Source organism: Vulpes vulpes, chromosome 3 (genome assembly GCF_048418805.1).
Source record: "Vulpes vulpes isolate BD-2025 chromosome 3, VulVul3, whole genome shotgun sequence".
Taxonomy (NCBI): domain Eukaryota; kingdom Metazoa; phylum Chordata; class Mammalia; order Carnivora; family Canidae; genus Vulpes; species Vulpes vulpes.
The window spans coordinates 149,148,514-149,166,655 of record NC_132782.1 but is presented as its reverse complement, the minus strand read 5'-3'; the positions used below and the strand labels follow the sequence as shown (position 1 = coordinate 149,166,655).

Below are 18,142 nucleotides of genomic sequence, written 5' to 3'. Positions count from 1 at the left end.
AACAGAATATGGAACTGACAAATATGAAGGAATGAAGGGAATCTAGAACATAATAGGACAAAGAGACATAATTGAACAGTCTTTATTTTGAGTTAGGCCTTAACTCCTATGGAGTCATATACGAGTGATATATTCCGTCAAACAGAATGAAGCATACGGAAACTAGACAAAAAAGAGTTTAAGACATACAAACCAGTGTTTATGATCATATTTTAGCTCCAGAGACAAAAGAATATCTTTTTCAGTTAATAAACACCAGCAGGGTAGAGTGAGAACATGCCTGGAGATTCCAGATCTCAAAGTATAAAATGACCTGGAAGCAAAGACTAAGATGAGTAGCAATGAATAAGTGGAAACTTGATAGAGGCTTTCAAAATGCCTCCATATTTGTTATCTGTCTGTAATCTATTATTTTCTTTTGTATTTTTCTGGTATTTTTTTGTAATTGATTACTATCTAGATATATTAATACAGTGATATATGATTAAGAATTTTATTTTGAATATAAAGATATTAAAAATCAAATGCCTTCTGTAATTTGTCAATGTTCTCTAGGAGTTTTAGCTTTATGATACCCTCATTTGAGAACAGCTGTGTGACTTGCATTCAACAGCTATAAGTAGGACCTTCAATGTTAGAAACAGGGTTGGAGATTCCATTTTATCAAAATCTGAAACACACTTTATTAGTAAATTAACAGCTTAGCTGTTATATTATATTATATATATATATATATTAAGATTTTATTTATTTTATTCACAAGAGACACACAGAGAGAAGCAGAGACACAGGCAGAGGAAGAAGCAGGCTCCATGTAGGGAGCCCGATGTGGGATTTGATTCCTGAACCAGGATCACGCCCTGAGCCAAAGGCAGATGCACAACACTGAGCTACCCAGGCATCCCAATTAATAGCTAATATGATGGCATAGTTACGGTAAGTCATGAACTCTGTTCAAAGCTTTATACTATTCCATTTAATATTCATAACAATTCTGTGAATTGGGAAATTAGTATCACTATCGTATATTTAAAGTTTAAAAAAGATTTAACAATTTTGTCTCAGATCTTACAGTTTGTAAGACAAAGATCTGGGTCTCACACCCAATTCTGACTGATATAAAGTTAATGATTTTAATTACTGTACTATATTGGTACCATGTGATGCCTAAGAAATTACAGGTAGAAATGAAGGGAATCATTTATCTTATAGTTGAATTTTGAGAAAACCTTAAAAATTTCCTAAGTATTTAAGAAATGAGTCATTGATTAGTTAAAGCAGTATTTCTTGTAAATAAAGATGTATGTACCTTTCTAATATCTCACGATAGATCAATTGCCTCCTTATATTTTGCTAAATATAAATATTTTTTACTACTAATTCTATAATCATCTTCTGCAAGCACACCAGTTCCTAGGCCCTATTCCAGGATTATTGTTAGATAAAACCAAATATAATATGGTTAATCCTTTGTACTAAAGTTATTTAAATTCTACTGCTTAATAGACTATCATAAGAACTAGTCTAGGTGTCTGAGTTTCCGATAATTTTACTATAAAGTAGATCATTGGAGTTATATATTTGAGGCCAATATATAATTATCATAACCCCACATATAGAGTATCCAGTCATCAAAGGAATGTAAAATGGCTGATTCCAGAGACAGGGCAGCTAAAACACAAGATGAAACTGGAATATTTTGTCATGCCAGAAAGTGCAAAATGCTAAAAAAAATAATAATAATGGGATCACATTGCAAGGACATAAGAATCAGGATGAAGTGACTTCCACTCCCCGAATAAGGAACAATCTGAGCATCAAAATAACTAAAGACAGTAATGAATTATAAACATTTTTTAAATGTTGGGAATCCATGAGCTTCTGCCATAATAGAGAAAGATGGAAAGACAGAAAGATGGAAAGAAGAAAGAAAGAAAGAAAGAAAGAAAGAAAGAAAGAAAGAAAGAAAAAAGAAAGAAGAGAAAGAAAGAAGAGAAAGAAAGAAAGAAAGAAAGAAAGAAAGAAAGAAAGAAAGAAAGGAAGGAAGGAAGGAAGGAAAGAGAAAGGAATAAAAGGAAAAAATGAGGAAGAAATGGGGGGAAGTAAGGTTCTTATTTCTAGTAGAAGGCCAAGTGCTGTTTAAGTAGGATTGCTCAAGCTAGAAAAATCATCACTCCATAATCATCAGAGTAAAGATTAGTTCACAAAAGAATCACTGAGAATGTAAAATCTGCGGGAAGGTTAACAAGTAACAGACATTTGTATTTTATGATTTTAAAATTTCTCCCTATTGCCTATTGGCAGCATGGGGAAGGAAAAAAACAAAAAGGAACTATACTATGCAGAAATCAGACACCTTGATTAGGTAATCAAAATTAACAGCACAAATGAGGGACAGATGGATGGCCTGTGCCTCTGGATATCATTCCCTGGGAAGCCTATAACTTCACTTATTTGATCCCAGATGGGCATAACTGGAACCTAATCATGAGAAAACAGGAGTCATACCTCAAATGAGAAACATCCTATTGAAAAAGCAGGGGTGGGGGTGGCGCATGCTTTGCTGAAAATTATCAATGCTTGGAAAGGACAAAGAAGACCAAGGAATTAGACCCCAGGATAAAGAGGAGTAAAGTGATGTGACAGTCAAATGTGATACTTGGATTTTGTACTAGAGGGGAAGAAAACCCAAAACTATAAAGGACACTATTCCATCAATTGACAAAATTGAAATACGGATAGCAATGGGACAAAAGTATGATACGTACACAAGCTGAAAATGGCCCTGTGACTAGATAAAAGCCTGTCCTTATTCCTGACATAACTAGGAAGAAGAGGGCACAGTATACACCGATTGTTCTCGAATGACTTGATGGAAAAATATATAAATTTCCACAGACTCTCCAGAGAGCAAATGTTGAAGCAAATGGGAAACGATGATGGACGAAACCGAGTAAAGGGTACAGGGCGTAGATTGTATTATTTCTCTAACAGTTTTTACACGAATTTGAAATTAATTCCTAAATATAGAATAGAAAATGCAGGGAGAAATAAATCATCCGTATACGTAAACCCTACGGAAGCTCATATATCCAGAAACTTCTCAAGAAAGACGTCTTTGCAAGAATGTACACCGAGCGGTTTGAATGACCAAGTAGAACGACACCTCCGGTTAGCTCAGGCAATGTTGGGGATATGCTGGGACCCACAACCTAATTTTTGTGTGAATTAGGGAGAGGCTCTGTGGAGCTATCATCCTGGGACCAGACATTTTTTTTTCTTATTATTGATTTTTAAAACTGATATAGACCATGAATGAGTCAGTAAGAACTAACAAAAGTACTGGTAAAAGAAAAAACAAAAAAACCTAGAAGAATCACCCATGCACAAAAACTAGCCATTATTTCTCGTATTGACAGGGCGTGTATCTGGATGTTCTTAACACTCTCCACTGTTCATATGGTGACCTCTATTTTGAGACACATCTTCTTTTGTGATGTAACAGAAGACGAGGGTATACAAAATGTTGATATTTCTTAGGTAAAATATAGACAGATCAATGACATTTATAATTTGGCTTTCAAATATAAATATGTAAGTTGAAGAAATTTAATAGAATTATCAGACACATTACTTAAAGCAGAAACTCCACAGTGGTGTGCATTTGAATACAGATCATTAAATTATAATTTGAAATTATTGGAAGCATTTATAAATATATCAGCCATGTCTAGCTATTCATTGGATAACGGTTAATATTTATGCTAATTTTACTCATTTACTCTGTACGGCAGGATCAGAAAAATAAATCCATGCACAGTTTAACTTATAAACCCAATCTGTCTTCTTTCAGCTTCATGATGTTATCCATTATCATTATTCTAATAACTTTACTAACCAACATTCACGCTATTTAATTAAACCAAAATGTATCCAAGCACTTAAAAAAGAAGAATATGCATAATAACAAGCACTGCAAAGCAGGAGAGTTCAATCCAAAATATTAATCTTAAATTATATGAAGATGGAGATTATGTGCTTCATTCTTACAAAAATTATATTGCCGTATCAGATTTAAATCCCTGGAAAGATGATTAAAAGTCAGCCATACATTTGCATATCACCTTATACTTTTTAAAGCACGCTTACGCTCATTCTCTTTTTCGAGTCTCACAATAGCTAGGGGTTTTTATCGCTCGATATTTGGAAAGTAGACAACTAGCTGAGGGTAACTGAGGCTACGAGATTTGCAGTAGGATTGGCTGAATTGATGTATGAGGACCTTGAGATCAAAGCGCATGTATCCTGACTGCTCCAACCGTCGAGTCCTGCCACTAATCCAGTGCTTATCTACCCGTTTTATGATCCCGCAGCTGCTCTAAGGAGTGGAGTACTGGCAGGCAAGAGCACACTCATGCTTCAGAAATACTATAGAGGCCATAATGCATATTATGTAAGTGTACACTGCTGTTATATCGATTTTTTTCGCACATTAATAGTAATACTTAGCACGTGATGCAGGTCTCATTAGACCTACTGCACAAATGAGGAAACTGAAAGACACTTAAGGATAAGCGATGCTCAAGAAAGCATTAGCAGATAAAAAGGATGTGGCAATTGTACTCTCTCCACACCTACGTAAAGGTGCCTTTCTGATTTCTTTAAAAGCCATGTCATCACACTAGCCCTATTAGAGCTATTTCCACCAAAACTGCATAACGCAAATAAAACCGAATTTCACTTACCGGAAACATCACGGGATCCTATTCATTAAAGATACCACTGTTACTTCCAGGGTACGACGCAAAGCTCCAAAATTCAAGTACTGAAACTTGACACAAATTGGTGATTCGGTGACGAGTGACTGTGCAAAGCCTTGTTTTGATGATGATTGTCCCCAACTTTGTGCATGGTAGCCAGAAGCCCTTGGAAATGCCATATCCCTTCACTTCACTGAGCTACGTGATCTTGTACAAGTTACTGAAAGTCTTGGGTTTTTAGATCCCTCATCAGTTAAAATTTAATTCTAACTGCCAAATCCTTGATTCTGAACTGCATTTTGAAATTAGACCCAGCAACCTCGTAATTTGTATAATTTCATTCTCTCTTGATTACCTTAGCAGTTCATGCTGGCCTATTAACATGTGAATGACGACTGAATAAAAGCCTTACACATTTAAATGAAGATATTTCTCTTGTGATATTTCCATCTGAGCTCTTTGTCTATTGATTTGTGATTATCCAGTACACTAAAATGAAAATAACCTTGACTGAGAATCAAGAGACATAGATTCTATTCCTGGGCTCTGACAGAAACTGTTCATTTAACTTTGGTGAACTGCAGTGCCTTTAGGTATAAGGATTAAGTATAAAAATACGCACCCCGCTTATCTCGTGAAAAAGATGTAAAAAATATAAGCTGGTTCTTAGGTTCTGAACACGTGAGGTTACGGGGGACTGTTGAACAGCAGCACAAGCGACACTGGTATATTTTTACTTTACCTGATGGAGAGATGTGCCGCCAAGAGATGGAAGGCTCTGGTTTCCCAGTGGCCAAACAAGTAAGGGTGACATTGGTTCCTTCGTTGATGGTCATGTCACTTGAGATGTCATATATCTTCGGAGGAACTGAAATAGCAAAACACGCAGTGGTCAGAAAGACACATACAAAATTCTGTTGAAATATATATGATCAACTCCACGATAGACAGCAAGCTGTGGTGGTGAAATCCACTTGTGGTCCATGGTCAACACTCCAAAGATAGATTCTCTAGACCCTCAGGACTCTCCTAGAGTTTTCTGTTCATCGGTTGGTTTTGTTTTTCTCTAACTTTTAGATATTAAACACTTGAAGATAAATGAGATGTTTAATAACCAGAAAAACACGAATATTACTTAAGTTAAAATTTTATTGTGCGGACTTGTATTAAATAAACTAGAATGTATCTACTCTTTGTTCCATGTACCTTCACTATAATGATGGTTTCCTCGGTGAGATGATGTAATAAAAAATGAAAATATGAACGAAACTTAAAATAGCAGAACAGTTATGCCAACATGCTGTTTTAAGAGCTGAGTGAGGTAAAACACGTGTGAGATTAGGAGGTAAGATTTCAGCGGTACAAAGGCATTTGCGACCTCAGTTTTCTTTTTTTTTTTTTTTTTAAACTTTATTTTTATTTATTTTTATTTATTTATGATAGGCACACAGTGAGAGAGAGAGAGGCAGAGACATAGGCAGAAGGAGAAGCAGGCTCTATGCACCAGGAGCCTGACATGGGATTCGATCCCAGGTCTCAAGGATCACGCCCTGGGCCAAAGGCAGGCACTAAACCGCTGCGCCACCCAGGGATCCCAACGACCTCAGTTTTCTATGTGCCACTTAGTAGGGCTGGACTTTCTAATCATTTATATCCGAAGGGACTCATTTCCTAAGGGCTTGAATGGTGTCTTCATTATGTTGTTTTGTCAGTGATGGCTGCAAACCACCAGTAAAAATAGATCTCTTCATCCTGGGATTTCTTAGAAACCTTGTTATGCTCATTGTAAATCTCCACAAGTAAAGGGAAAAAGTTTATATTGGATTTGTTTCTGTTTTTTTCTTCTGACATACTAGAAGACGAAAGCTTTTATCCAAGAGCATTTGATAAAACTAGTGACCACAGAATGCACTTTGGGAATGCCGTATGGGAAAATCTCTGAATGCGCTTCCAATTAAAACGTTCACATCCTCTCAAATAGCAAATGGTCTCACGTCATCCTCAAACGGCCTGGATGTGAATCCTGGGTTCTCTACTAGCTGTTACCCAGGGCAAGGTATGCATATATCTCAGGCTCCGTGTCTTCATCTGAAAGATGGAGACTCCATATAGCCTCTATGAAGATTAAATAAGCCAGAATATTTTTTTTTAAGCCAGAATATTTTAAAGAATTTTGAAAAGGCCCTGGCATCAGTATTAGCTTATTAGTATTAGATGCCCTAAAACACATACATGATTTTTGAATCTGATTTCAGTACTGCCCTTTTCTCACGCTTTCATCACTTCATCAGTTTGTTAGTGTATAAGACCAGCCTGTGCCATAAATTTTCGTTTCCTCCATACAAATTATAGTATGTGGACACTCAAGGTTGAAACTAATAAATTGCAATTAGAGATCAAGATCATTCTTAGAGAAAATATGCCTTTTACTGGAATTCTTTTCATTGTTCCATTCTTAGGCTTCCTGTATACAAGAGATATATTTTCACAGTTATTTTTAAAAAGGTAATTAAAATTTGTTACAAGGATAAATTAAATGATCTATACTTTGAATATCATCTTTGATTTTTTTTTAATGAAACTAAAACCTTGCAACAACAACAACACCAAAAAACCCTAGAATGATTTGACTGTAAATGTAAAGTATTCGATCATATGTAACTGTTGTTAGGATTGAAGAAAAGCTTATTCCTAAGTAATATATACCATTGTGACTGTTTGACATTCCCTAATTGGCATTTGAAACATATTATCATTAAATTCTTCAGTGAGCTCTTCCCAAGCAAAATAAAATAAAATAAAAACCATTCCAAAGAGAAGACTCTTTTCAGCTTAACTGAAACAGAACAGAAATAAAGACATTAAGATATCCTATGAGGAAAGTAGAGCAAAGTGTGCATGACTCATTGGTGAATAGGAAAGTTCATAACAATCAACTTACATGAAAAAACTATCATCTGGATATGTGGGCGTAGGTACAGGTTAGAAATCATGAACCATGAAATATATGTGTACGTATGTTCATATATACATACACACAATTACATACCAACACCCATTATTTTTTTAAAAAAAGTTATACAGTAGTTTCTTCCTTCATACAGAAGACAGCACACAGAGATCATTCTAGTTTATTCACATATTCCAAACATATAACTGACTCAATTTTCAACAGTGATATGTATATTCAAGAAAAATGATGGAGGGCTGTAAGACCGTGAATTCTATCTTCTATATTATTTTGTCAATTCAATCCGATCTTAAAAAATAGTTTAGTTTCATCTTTACACGTCTACCTGTATTTAAAGTGGCGAGCATGAGCGGTAAACTAGTACAAAGCACAATATTTGGCTTCACAGAGAAACAACCAAGTCCCTTAGCAATAAACTTAGATTTGACATTTAACTTTGGGAAATTGTGTGGTGTGGGGGAAGAGTGTCAAAGTCCAGGTGTGACATGTCATCTCAGTGATGGCAACTGCCTCCCGGGGCCTCATCATTCAGGATATACTACAGGGAAGAAACATCTGGAAAGAGGATGCTAGTAAAGGAAAATCCCTCTGGCAAGGCTCTTCTCCCTAAAATGCATCACCTGTTGGCAGCAGATGCTGCATGTAAAGAGAACCAGTGAAATCCTTCACGCGCATCGCAGCTTGTGGAGGCAAACACAGGTGTTGGCTTGCTGACTATTCAAAGCCATTTCATAGCCTGTTCAAGATTGCAAACTTTGAGTATTATGGAGGGAGTAATTCTGGACTCACAGGAAATGCACAATTTTCAAGGCATAATCCTTGCCCTCAAGGAACTTAAAATTAAAAGAGGGAGCCAAACAGGTGAGTAACTAAGAGAAGACAAATATTTTCCATGTTTCCTTTTCCATTTTCCATGAGTAACACGTGTCTAATAGGTATGCCTTCTGGGTTCGAATCAGCAAACCTTAGTTTCATCCTGGTTTCTTCAATCATGCAGGAGAGTTCAGGCACCAAGCTATTCAGTGTGGTGCTGTTTACAATAGAGAAAAACCATGAATAACCTCAGTGTAGGATGACCGAAATAGAAGTATTATCAGCTCTGCATCCAGAATAAGGTATGGTACGGGGAAAGGACTCGGTATGATCTGAGGGAGCACTCGACTAGGAGAAAACAGAATAGGAAAAAAAAAAAAAAGATGTTTTTACTCTGGGTGACATGAGCGGGGAAGAACGGTAACGTCTCTGGCATCTGAAGACCAACTGGCTCTGGTAGCTGTTCCTACATTATAGCTTGTGCATAAATCATGAATGCACACGGGTCGGAGGACTCTACTGAGCTCTGGGAACAACAAAGCAACACGTCCTATGGTATTTCCAAACCCCTATGCACTTGCCTAGAAGAACAGAACAATGAGGAGACCTAAGGGACCTTACTATGGTAGGGTAGGTTCCTTTTCCGTACACCTTATTTTAAACTTCCTCAAACTCTTCTCATTTAGAAATTTAGCTTAAAATGGATCTGTTTGAAAAGGAGCGAATGTGTTCAGCCAATTCCACGATTTTTTAAATCATTAAGTAACCACGGATTTTAGTAATATTTTGAATTGCTGTGCACATATTTAAGTATTTATGACTTAGAGCAGAATAATAAAGGAATAAATTATTCATCTAAATGTAGACTTGTTTAATTCACAGGAAGTAATTACTGTGACATTATCATCACTGTCATCAGCAGCAGCATGACACCATATGTGAAAACAGTGAGGGCGGGGGCGCCTGGGTGGTGCAGTCGGTTAAGTGTCAGACTCTTGGTTTTGGCTCAGGTTGTGATCTCAGGGTCGTGAGATTGAGCCCCACGTCAGGCTCGTTGCTTAGCTCAGTCTGCTGAAGACTCTCTCCCTTTGCGCCCCCCCACCCACCATGTGCACTCACTCTGAAATTAATAGATCTTTTAAAAAAAAGAAGGGTGGAAGTTCTAGATTTCATTACAAATCACAGAATATCTCTCTCCTAATGGGACCCTAATTGGGGACATACAGGACTTTACAACGGCAGTCATAATAAATCGCTCTATATTACCGGTCAGAGAGATTGAAAGCCACTGGAAACTTTCTGAACAACAGAGGTTGGAAGAGGATTTAAAGGTTGTGTCGGGGTGGAATGTTTTTTAAATTCCCAGATGCATTTAAAAAAATCACTCTTAAAAAAAATAAAAATAAAAATAAAAAATCACTCTTAGACCCTGCCATTGATAATCTGCTTTGCCTTTAATTATTTGCGGGCCTCCAATTCAACTACCTACTACTCTGCCCTCAACTCCTATTCAGTGGATGCCACGGTGACACGATGATGCACACATTTGGGTGTATCTCTGGATTTCAATTCACTAAAGGTTAGAATTTAAATTTCTTGTTAGTTTCACTTTCACTGAATATTGTGAAGTTTGACTTGCCCCGACTACCTTCTCTCGGTTCAGTCATCTATGACAGTGTCCTCAGGAAGGGAAGGGGGCAGTATCAGTAGGGAAAATCGCACAATATATATCAAAACCAAATATTAATGATCTTTTCTTTAAGTTCTAGTTAATGGACAGTTCAATATTGGTTTCAGGAATAGAGTTCAGTAGTTCAGCACTTACATATAACACCCAGTGCTCGTCGTGACAAGTGCCCTCCTTAAGGCCCATCATCCATCTAGCCCATTGCCCACCCTCTTCCCTCCATCAACCCTCGGTTTGATTCTCTATAGTTAAGAGTCTCTCATGACTTGTCTCCCTCTCTTCTCTCTTTTTTTCTTCCTCCTGTATGTTCATCTGTTCTTCTTAAATTCCACATATAAGTGAAATAAGTCAGAGAAATACTAATGATTTTTTTTTTTTTTTTTTTACTAATGATTTTATACAACCAACCATGTGGGATTATTTGCCACCATTTACCTCATGATGTGCAACTGAATCTATGAGTGGGTTCATCTGCTTTTTGTTCTGTTTTTTTTCACGTGTACATTTTTTTTTATCTACATAAATAGCATCAGGGTTTTTTTTTTTTTTTTGCTTGTTTGTTTAATGAGCAGCCTTCACAGATTTAAGTTAAATTTCTTCTAAAGAACCCATCTTAGAAGTCTGGAACATAACCAATAAGAATCTGAGAAGTCAACATAAGGATGACTAATCTGTACATCACAGGAATCCGGCGAACACAGTGTTTTGTCATATTAAATGTCTGTGCAGATGATTTTCATAAATAATAGATACAATAGAGTTCACACCTGTAGGAAGTTCCATCAGATGTGAGGCCGGGTCACCCATTACACTGAAAACCCTAGGAGGACCTGGCTGATGGTTATCTTAACCACAAGGGCAAGACACCGAATGTTTGGATCTAGAGAGTTGCACTGGCTCACTGCAATCAACCAAATGCCCCATCGAATTCTTAAGTTGAAAGAGTCCATGAAAGACCACAGCACACACGAATCCACGTGGAAGACTTCTTCAAGGTCGCCAGGGCCCAAAGTGGGTGAAGTGCATATTTAATCTGGTCCCAAACATTCGCAGGTTACTGAAAGCGGGATCAGTTTGGTATTTATCCCAGCCATGACATTCAGGGCACAAAGCCGCTGGTTTCCTTAGTCAGGGCATTAAAAATCACAGCAGTGTTTTATGGGCAAGTGCACTCTTCCCATGTCTTAAGCTATTGCTAAAACCCCCTAAAGCTTTTGGCACATCCAGTTGAATTAGGCACACAGTCACCAGATCTGCTCTCCCAACGTTCACTAGGCCAAATGAGATTACAAAAAAAAAAATTAAAAAAGAAAAGAAAAAGTTACTCCATCTCTTTGGTGTCCTGCTCCACCTACCTTTCTCCACAGGGACATCCTCTGTCCCTAAAAACTTCCTACAAAGAAGAAACACTGAAATGGGAATTTCGGAGTGAAGGTTAAAGGGTTAAAATTTCATCTTAAAGCACCGGGTCATGGGTGGCTTTGATCATCTTAAAGCAAGAGAGACGTTTGCAGGTATGTGACTTGCTGAACTGACCACGTGCACCTGCCGCTCCCCGTAGCGCCCCACTGCTGCTTCTGTAGTGTCCCTGTCACCACACCTTTTAAACCTGTCAGTGTCGCTGATATTTACTTCTTTGTTTATCGCCCCTTCTCCTCATAGGACGTAAGTAAAGACCCTGGGTAGGAACCTGGTTTACTTTACTCAACAGCCTGTCGCCAACGCCTAGGAAAGGGCCTGGCCCGGGGAAGATATTCCACAAATACTTGTTTTATTCTTCTTTTACGGCTGAGCTAATATTTCCTTGACTTCGTAATGAGGATTTCCGCCAGGATTTCATACCACTGCAAGGATGATAAACTATAAGTTCTGAGAATACAGTGAACATGCAATTACAGCGTCAAGGGTCCTTTGTGACTGTTTTCAAGGATTCTCCAATTTGGGCGATTTCATATTCTTTTTAACTCATTTAAAGGCACAGTGTTTTCCTATTTCACTCCCTGCCATAGTTTTTTTGCCATGCAAACTCCAAGAAATAACAATAATCATATGCATTTATATTCAACAGAACAGGCCGTCACATCTTAGGCAGTACTGTTTGCACTGGTTAGGAGTATTTATTTATTTATTTATTTTTACTTAAAAAGGTATGTAAATTTGGGGTCAACAGGATTTGCCTCTAAGAGTCTGTACATATTATCTCTGCTTCTTTTTTCCCCTCTCCACAGACGTCGAGTCTAGGTTAGTTCGAATAAACTCACTCTCTGAAGATTTTCCAAACTGCTTGAGTCAACAAGCTAGACACAACTATAAATCTTTGGAGAATTGGCTTTTTGTGCGCTCCCATATCTGGTAATGGCTGGCAGCATCAAAAGAACAGTCTTCGTCTCCCTAGGCTGGCACTTCCCTTTTCGGTCTTGGCCAGCCCCCAGGAAGGGAAAGCGGATCCACGTTACATAACAAACCTCCTGGAAAAGGTGCTGTTCTCAAACTGAGAGAAGAAATGGTTTCATGATTTTTTTTTTTTTTTCCTAAATTGGTTTGCTTGTGGGTGCCTGATGGTTTCCTGGCTTCCATCTAACGAGCAACATTGTTTTCTCCAGCTCATAGACTACAACCGACTTTTTATAGCTTATGACATTTCAGAGATTTCGATGGCTTCTCCTCTCATCCCATCACTCAGATAGTGATAGGAGGAAAAAATAACCCAAGTGTGACTTGTAAATGCAAACTTGCGAGATCTGTGACTACCTACTGATGGAACATGCCAGTACTACTTTGGGGGGCAAAGAACATGTTTGAGGGGAAAAAATGTATCTCTCAGAATTGGGTTCAAATTTTGAATCATAGTGTTTACTTAACTCAGTGTTTTTCTTTTTCTAGAAAATCGATGTCCACGTTTTTCTCAATCGACCTTTCGGAGGTCAGCGATATAAAATGGCAAAACAGGTGGTGACCTCTCTTAAGCCATCCATCCATCCCTTCATTGAACAAATATTTCTGAGCACTGACTTGATTACAGTGACTAATCTTAAGAAGTCAATGTCCGCAGAGTGAAAGACCTAACGTTATTAATTACAATGTGGAATCATAAATCCTACAAAGTGGATCGTATAATATAAGGAGTTTTGGGAACACAAAGAGGTAGTAAATCTACCTCTGCCTAGGGAGTCAGAATAAGGTGGGCTACTGATAGTAGATAAGGCCGTATGAAACAGATGGGATTTGAGTGGACTTTTGAGGGTTTAAAACAGTAGTTTCCTGTACTCAGCTAAGCATCAGCATAATCTGGTGCGTATTTTCAATCTTGGGACGGTGGAAGGGCTGATTCAGGAGATCCTAGACCAAAAAGTGTAGAGTGAGTTCCAAAACCTATAGACTTTGGAAACCCTATTTCACAGGCCAACAGGAAGCCTTCTCTATAAATATTCCCTCCTATTTATCCAAAGTCTCCATTGTAATTCCAGAGGCCTTCCTTCATATCTTCAGAGCTGTTATCTGCCTTCAAGGGCTTAATATTAAAGTGTAGCTACCCCTAGAAGAGATGATGCCTTAATAGCTTGTATTTATTTTCACACTTCCTGGGAGCAGCACGGGGGCTGTAGAGAGGACTCCACACTGAAGGTAGAAAGATGTTACAGGTACCTTTTCCCCCAGTTGTAATTTTCTCTTGGGAAAACCCAGCATTGGTTCTGCATGGCAGTGAGCAAGGCAATCAGCGGTGGAGGGAAGGAAATAAACCTCCGAGGGGAACAAACCTCACAGGATATGGAGTTATCAAAAAAAACAAAAAAACAAAAAAACAACAACAACGTGGAAATAGCTTCCATCTCTTCCCTTCTGTCCCTCTGACTTTGATTACCTAATCCATGGGCTATGCATCAGAAGGATGAGAGAAGGACACAAGGAATCTTTTACATTTAAGACAGATCCCCTCACTGAAGAAAGGTGTATTTGCCAAGTAGATTCTCCATGGCAAAAGAAATATACGTTTCTTACGCGTAAATAGGCTATATTAAGACAGTTTAGCATACGTGAGGATTAAACGTGATAAAAGAATAAAGGGTACCGATTTGGAAAGGATCACCTGTTGGTAAGCTACCGTTTATTTAATGATCCTTAAATTTTTGGTTGATGGCAACTTTCTCCCCTGCTAGACAAACATATTGAAGGCAGAAAAAGCGCAACATGGTTCTAACAAGGGTTTCAATATTTTGGGCCGTGGAGATTTTTATTTTTGCTTCATTTTCAGCTAGAGGATCAATAGCTGGCCTCTCCTACACGAGTGTTTATACACCAGAGTTCAAATCCCTGCTGTACCTCAGGCTGGCTTCAGCTGCGCTTACTTGCGTGGTTCAAAGATATAAAATGCTGCTTAAAATCAGGACCATAAGAGCAGGTCCCCCCTCAGGCGGCAGCAGCAGGAAGGCTGGGGCACCCCTTCCGCGGGGCCTATGTCCCAAGGATCCAGGACGCCTGCCTGCCTGGGTCACCCCGCCTCCCTCGGAGAGATCCAGAGGAAGAGCATCGCAACGGAGATGCCTTGGAGCACGCACGTGCAGGTGTCTATACCAAGGCACGCAGAATTCTCAGGGAACCAATGCCTTATCTTTAAACCTGGTCACATTTTATAAAGAATTCATCATGAGCTTTTTCCTGGAAACAATCTGGCAGTGTGCTTTAAGAACGTTAAAAAAAATTCCGGCCTAGTGAGCTAATGATACCTTCCAGGAATTTTCTTAAGGAAAGTGGGTAACTTCTTTCAGTACAGTCACTATTGCCATAAACCTGGGGGCCGGCTCGGCTGTTCTGTTTGAAAATGTGCCAGCAAAGTGCCCTCTGCAATGGCCGGGGTGGACACTTCTCGCCTCATCCTTGGCGCTGAATTATTCTGCACATAAAACAGAGGCAACGGCCCAGCTGTGCCATACTACAACCCAGCTGCCTTCTTAGCAAATATTTCCCGTAGCTAAAAGCTTGCTTTAGTGTTGCTGAAACACAAGAAAGCCCAATGTCTACCCTCGGAGTCATGGAGTTATGATGTAACACCTGGCTCCTGATCTCGTCGAGGTAAAGCCTGTTCTGGTTCTATGTGAGTTTTCCTTGTGAGGCTGAGGTTTCTATAAATACGTTTTAGCAGATTTTTGTATCTAAAGGCTGCTATGCTGTTTTTTGTACTTGCAGAGGAGATGTGTCATTTCAGCGTAATCAGAAAAATAAGGCCTTCTCTAAAGTACTCCGGTGTCTTTGTTCTTTGACTGTAATATTTTTTTCCCCTAATTATGAAGGTAGGAGGAAAACAACCCCCACATCACCTATTAGGTTGAAACATCCAAAATTGTCCTTTGGTAGGTTACAAACAGATGGCTGCCGATGCTTTCATGTCATTCAGTGTAATATAATCTCACAGTTTTGAGAGAATCACTACGAATAGTTTCCTATGTTTCATTCTGGCCTTTTTATGCACCATATTTTTTACATAGATCCCAGAGATTTCCATGCGGTCCCACGAGCTCACCAAGGAATTGTGTTAAGCCTTGCCAAAAAACACTGTCCGATTATCTAAGTCATACGTCCTCTGGAAATTGAGCTAGAAAGTGGTTGGAGAAGGATTAAAAAAAAAAAAAATGGACATCATGGTTCTCTTCCCTTTCTTATCGGGAACATGTCTAACAAAAGGATACATGCAGCAAAGGTCAATATTTATTGGACATTTACCATCTGTGATGTACTGAGAATTTAATGACACTTTCATTGTTGTTGACAGGGGTGGGGTCTATCGTGGACAGAGTTCTCTACGTTCAGTCCCCAATTTCTTCTCCCCACTCACCTGCTATTTTATGAGTTGGCTCATACAGCAATTTTATAACGTGGCCCCCAATTCTTTACCACTTCTTCCATCATGAGTGAGGGCCTAGTAGTGCCTTCACTATAATTTGAGTAGGTTCCTGGCCACCTAAAATAATAGAGTTGGGGAAGGAGTAATGCTGTGTGACTTCTGAGACTGGATCACAAGGTACCACTTGTGTTTTGGCCTATTATCTCAGAACACTCACTCTTGGAGGTCTGAGTTGCCATATAATTAGACCAACCCCCCTGGAGCCACCATGGTGGACAGGACACATGGAGACCCTATACGTGGACCCCACATGGAGAAGTTTTGAGACAATAGAAACAAAAAGGGCACCTAGGAAACACGCTAACTCTTCTGGGCTCTTAGCTCTTCCAGTCATACCCTTCCAGGAATTTTCTTAAGGAAAATTAAGACTCCAAATATTGTGTTCAACACAGTGTCGTGAGTAAGATATATAAATGTAGTTGTTTAAAATCACCAAGTTCAGGCATGGCTTGAAAAAAAAAATTGGAAGTTTGAAGACTTACACCATCTGACTACAAGACTTAATCTTATAAAACTACAGCAAAGACAGTGGGGCTTTGCATCAAGATAGACAGTGGAACAAAATGGAGACTCCAAAAATAGATGAGAAAACTTCCCTTGAGGATCAAACCCCTAATGACTTTGACTAAAAACTAAGATATCTAAAACATGAGTGAGTAATGTAGGTCAAGAGAAAATGTGCACCTTTACACTGCGAGGGACGGGGCCGAGTGGAAGCACCAGTCTGAAGAGGGCAATGATCACTGATAATTTCCATTTAGAAAATGGAAGTCCAGGCTTGCCAGATCTTTAGACATGAAATTTTCATTTTTTTTTAAAAAAAAAACTCATTACATTAAAATATCTGTAGATTTCTCCTGGCATTGACTCAAATTGGACCATCCTGGGAATTAGAAACATTTGACACTTATTGGAGACACTTGATCATCACGTGATGAAAATTGTCATGATGTAGAACTCTATATGGTCTATGAAAGTAAACAGTACCATGGAGTTACGTACTTACAAAATCCTGACCATGCCCTGCAGGCCCTGTGCAGTCTGGATTCAGTCATGGAATTTTAATCTTGCCAGTTTTGCCTTACATCCTGGCAAGCCCTGAGCCTCTCCGTTTGCCTTGGAGGACCCAAGGAATCTATTTTCACATTACATTGCTTGGTTTCTCATAAAAGCTGTACATTATCACACAAATGTGCAGTTGCTCACCTGTCATGGAATAACCATGATTAGATCTGCAGGGTGACTATAGTCTTGCCTTAGGAAATATTCTGAGAACAGGTTTTATTTAGAAATTTTTAAAAAATCATGATTCCTATTAATGTTCTACTCCCACCAAAATAATTTTCATCTACCTTTAAAAAAATCATGTTTCTTTAACTCGTCTTCTCTCTGATAATGCTTTATTTATGTTTTTAGAATGTAACAACCAAGTGTTATGATGTGACTCTATACCAGGAGATCTCAGCACAGTCCTATGGTTACATGTACAGATTCCTTCTAAAATTGGGTTAAAAGGTAATTTGCCATGTTGCTGGCTCCTGGGTCATTAGTCACAGTGGCCTAAGTGCATTCTCTTATAATTCAATATCAAAGAAATTGCTTTTATGGCATTAACTGTATTATATTCAAAATTGTATAAATTATTGAAATCCTATGCCTACTGCCAAGATATAAGACAGTTCACATGGAAAAAGTTGCATTTTAAATTATTCATTGGAAAAAAAGTCAGTCCCTTGCCAGAAATTGTTTTATACTGGGGCTAGCTTCTGGGACTTACATTTAAATATGAATCACAAAAACTCTGGAAATTTCAGATACTCATAATTTTTTTGGCATTGAATAAAAGGTTTGTCTCTTTAATTCATTGATTTCCATCAAGTGTATTAAATATTACAAATTGTCTTGTATCTAGGTGTTGGTCTAAGCTAGTCTGAGCATTTGTAAGGAAAATATCCATAGGTAGTTCTTTGTAAGTTATGATAAAGTGATAGAAAGGATCCATATAAAAATAC

The 18,142-nt window shown here is 38.3% G+C and overlaps 1 protein-coding gene across 1 annotated transcript in view; it reads right to left on the bottom strand.

Annotated features, from left to right (window-relative positions):
* Positions 1-18,142, bottom strand: part of NEGR1 (neuronal growth regulator 1) — an 809,911-nt gene that overhangs the window by 332,946 nt on the left and 458,823 nt on the right. Inside the window, exon 3 of the mRNA XM_026018093.2 lies at positions 5,503-5,628. Coding sequence (XP_025873878.1) covers positions 5,503-5,628 — 126 coding nt within the window. The remainder of the gene's footprint in view (positions 1-5,502; positions 5,629-18,142) is intronic.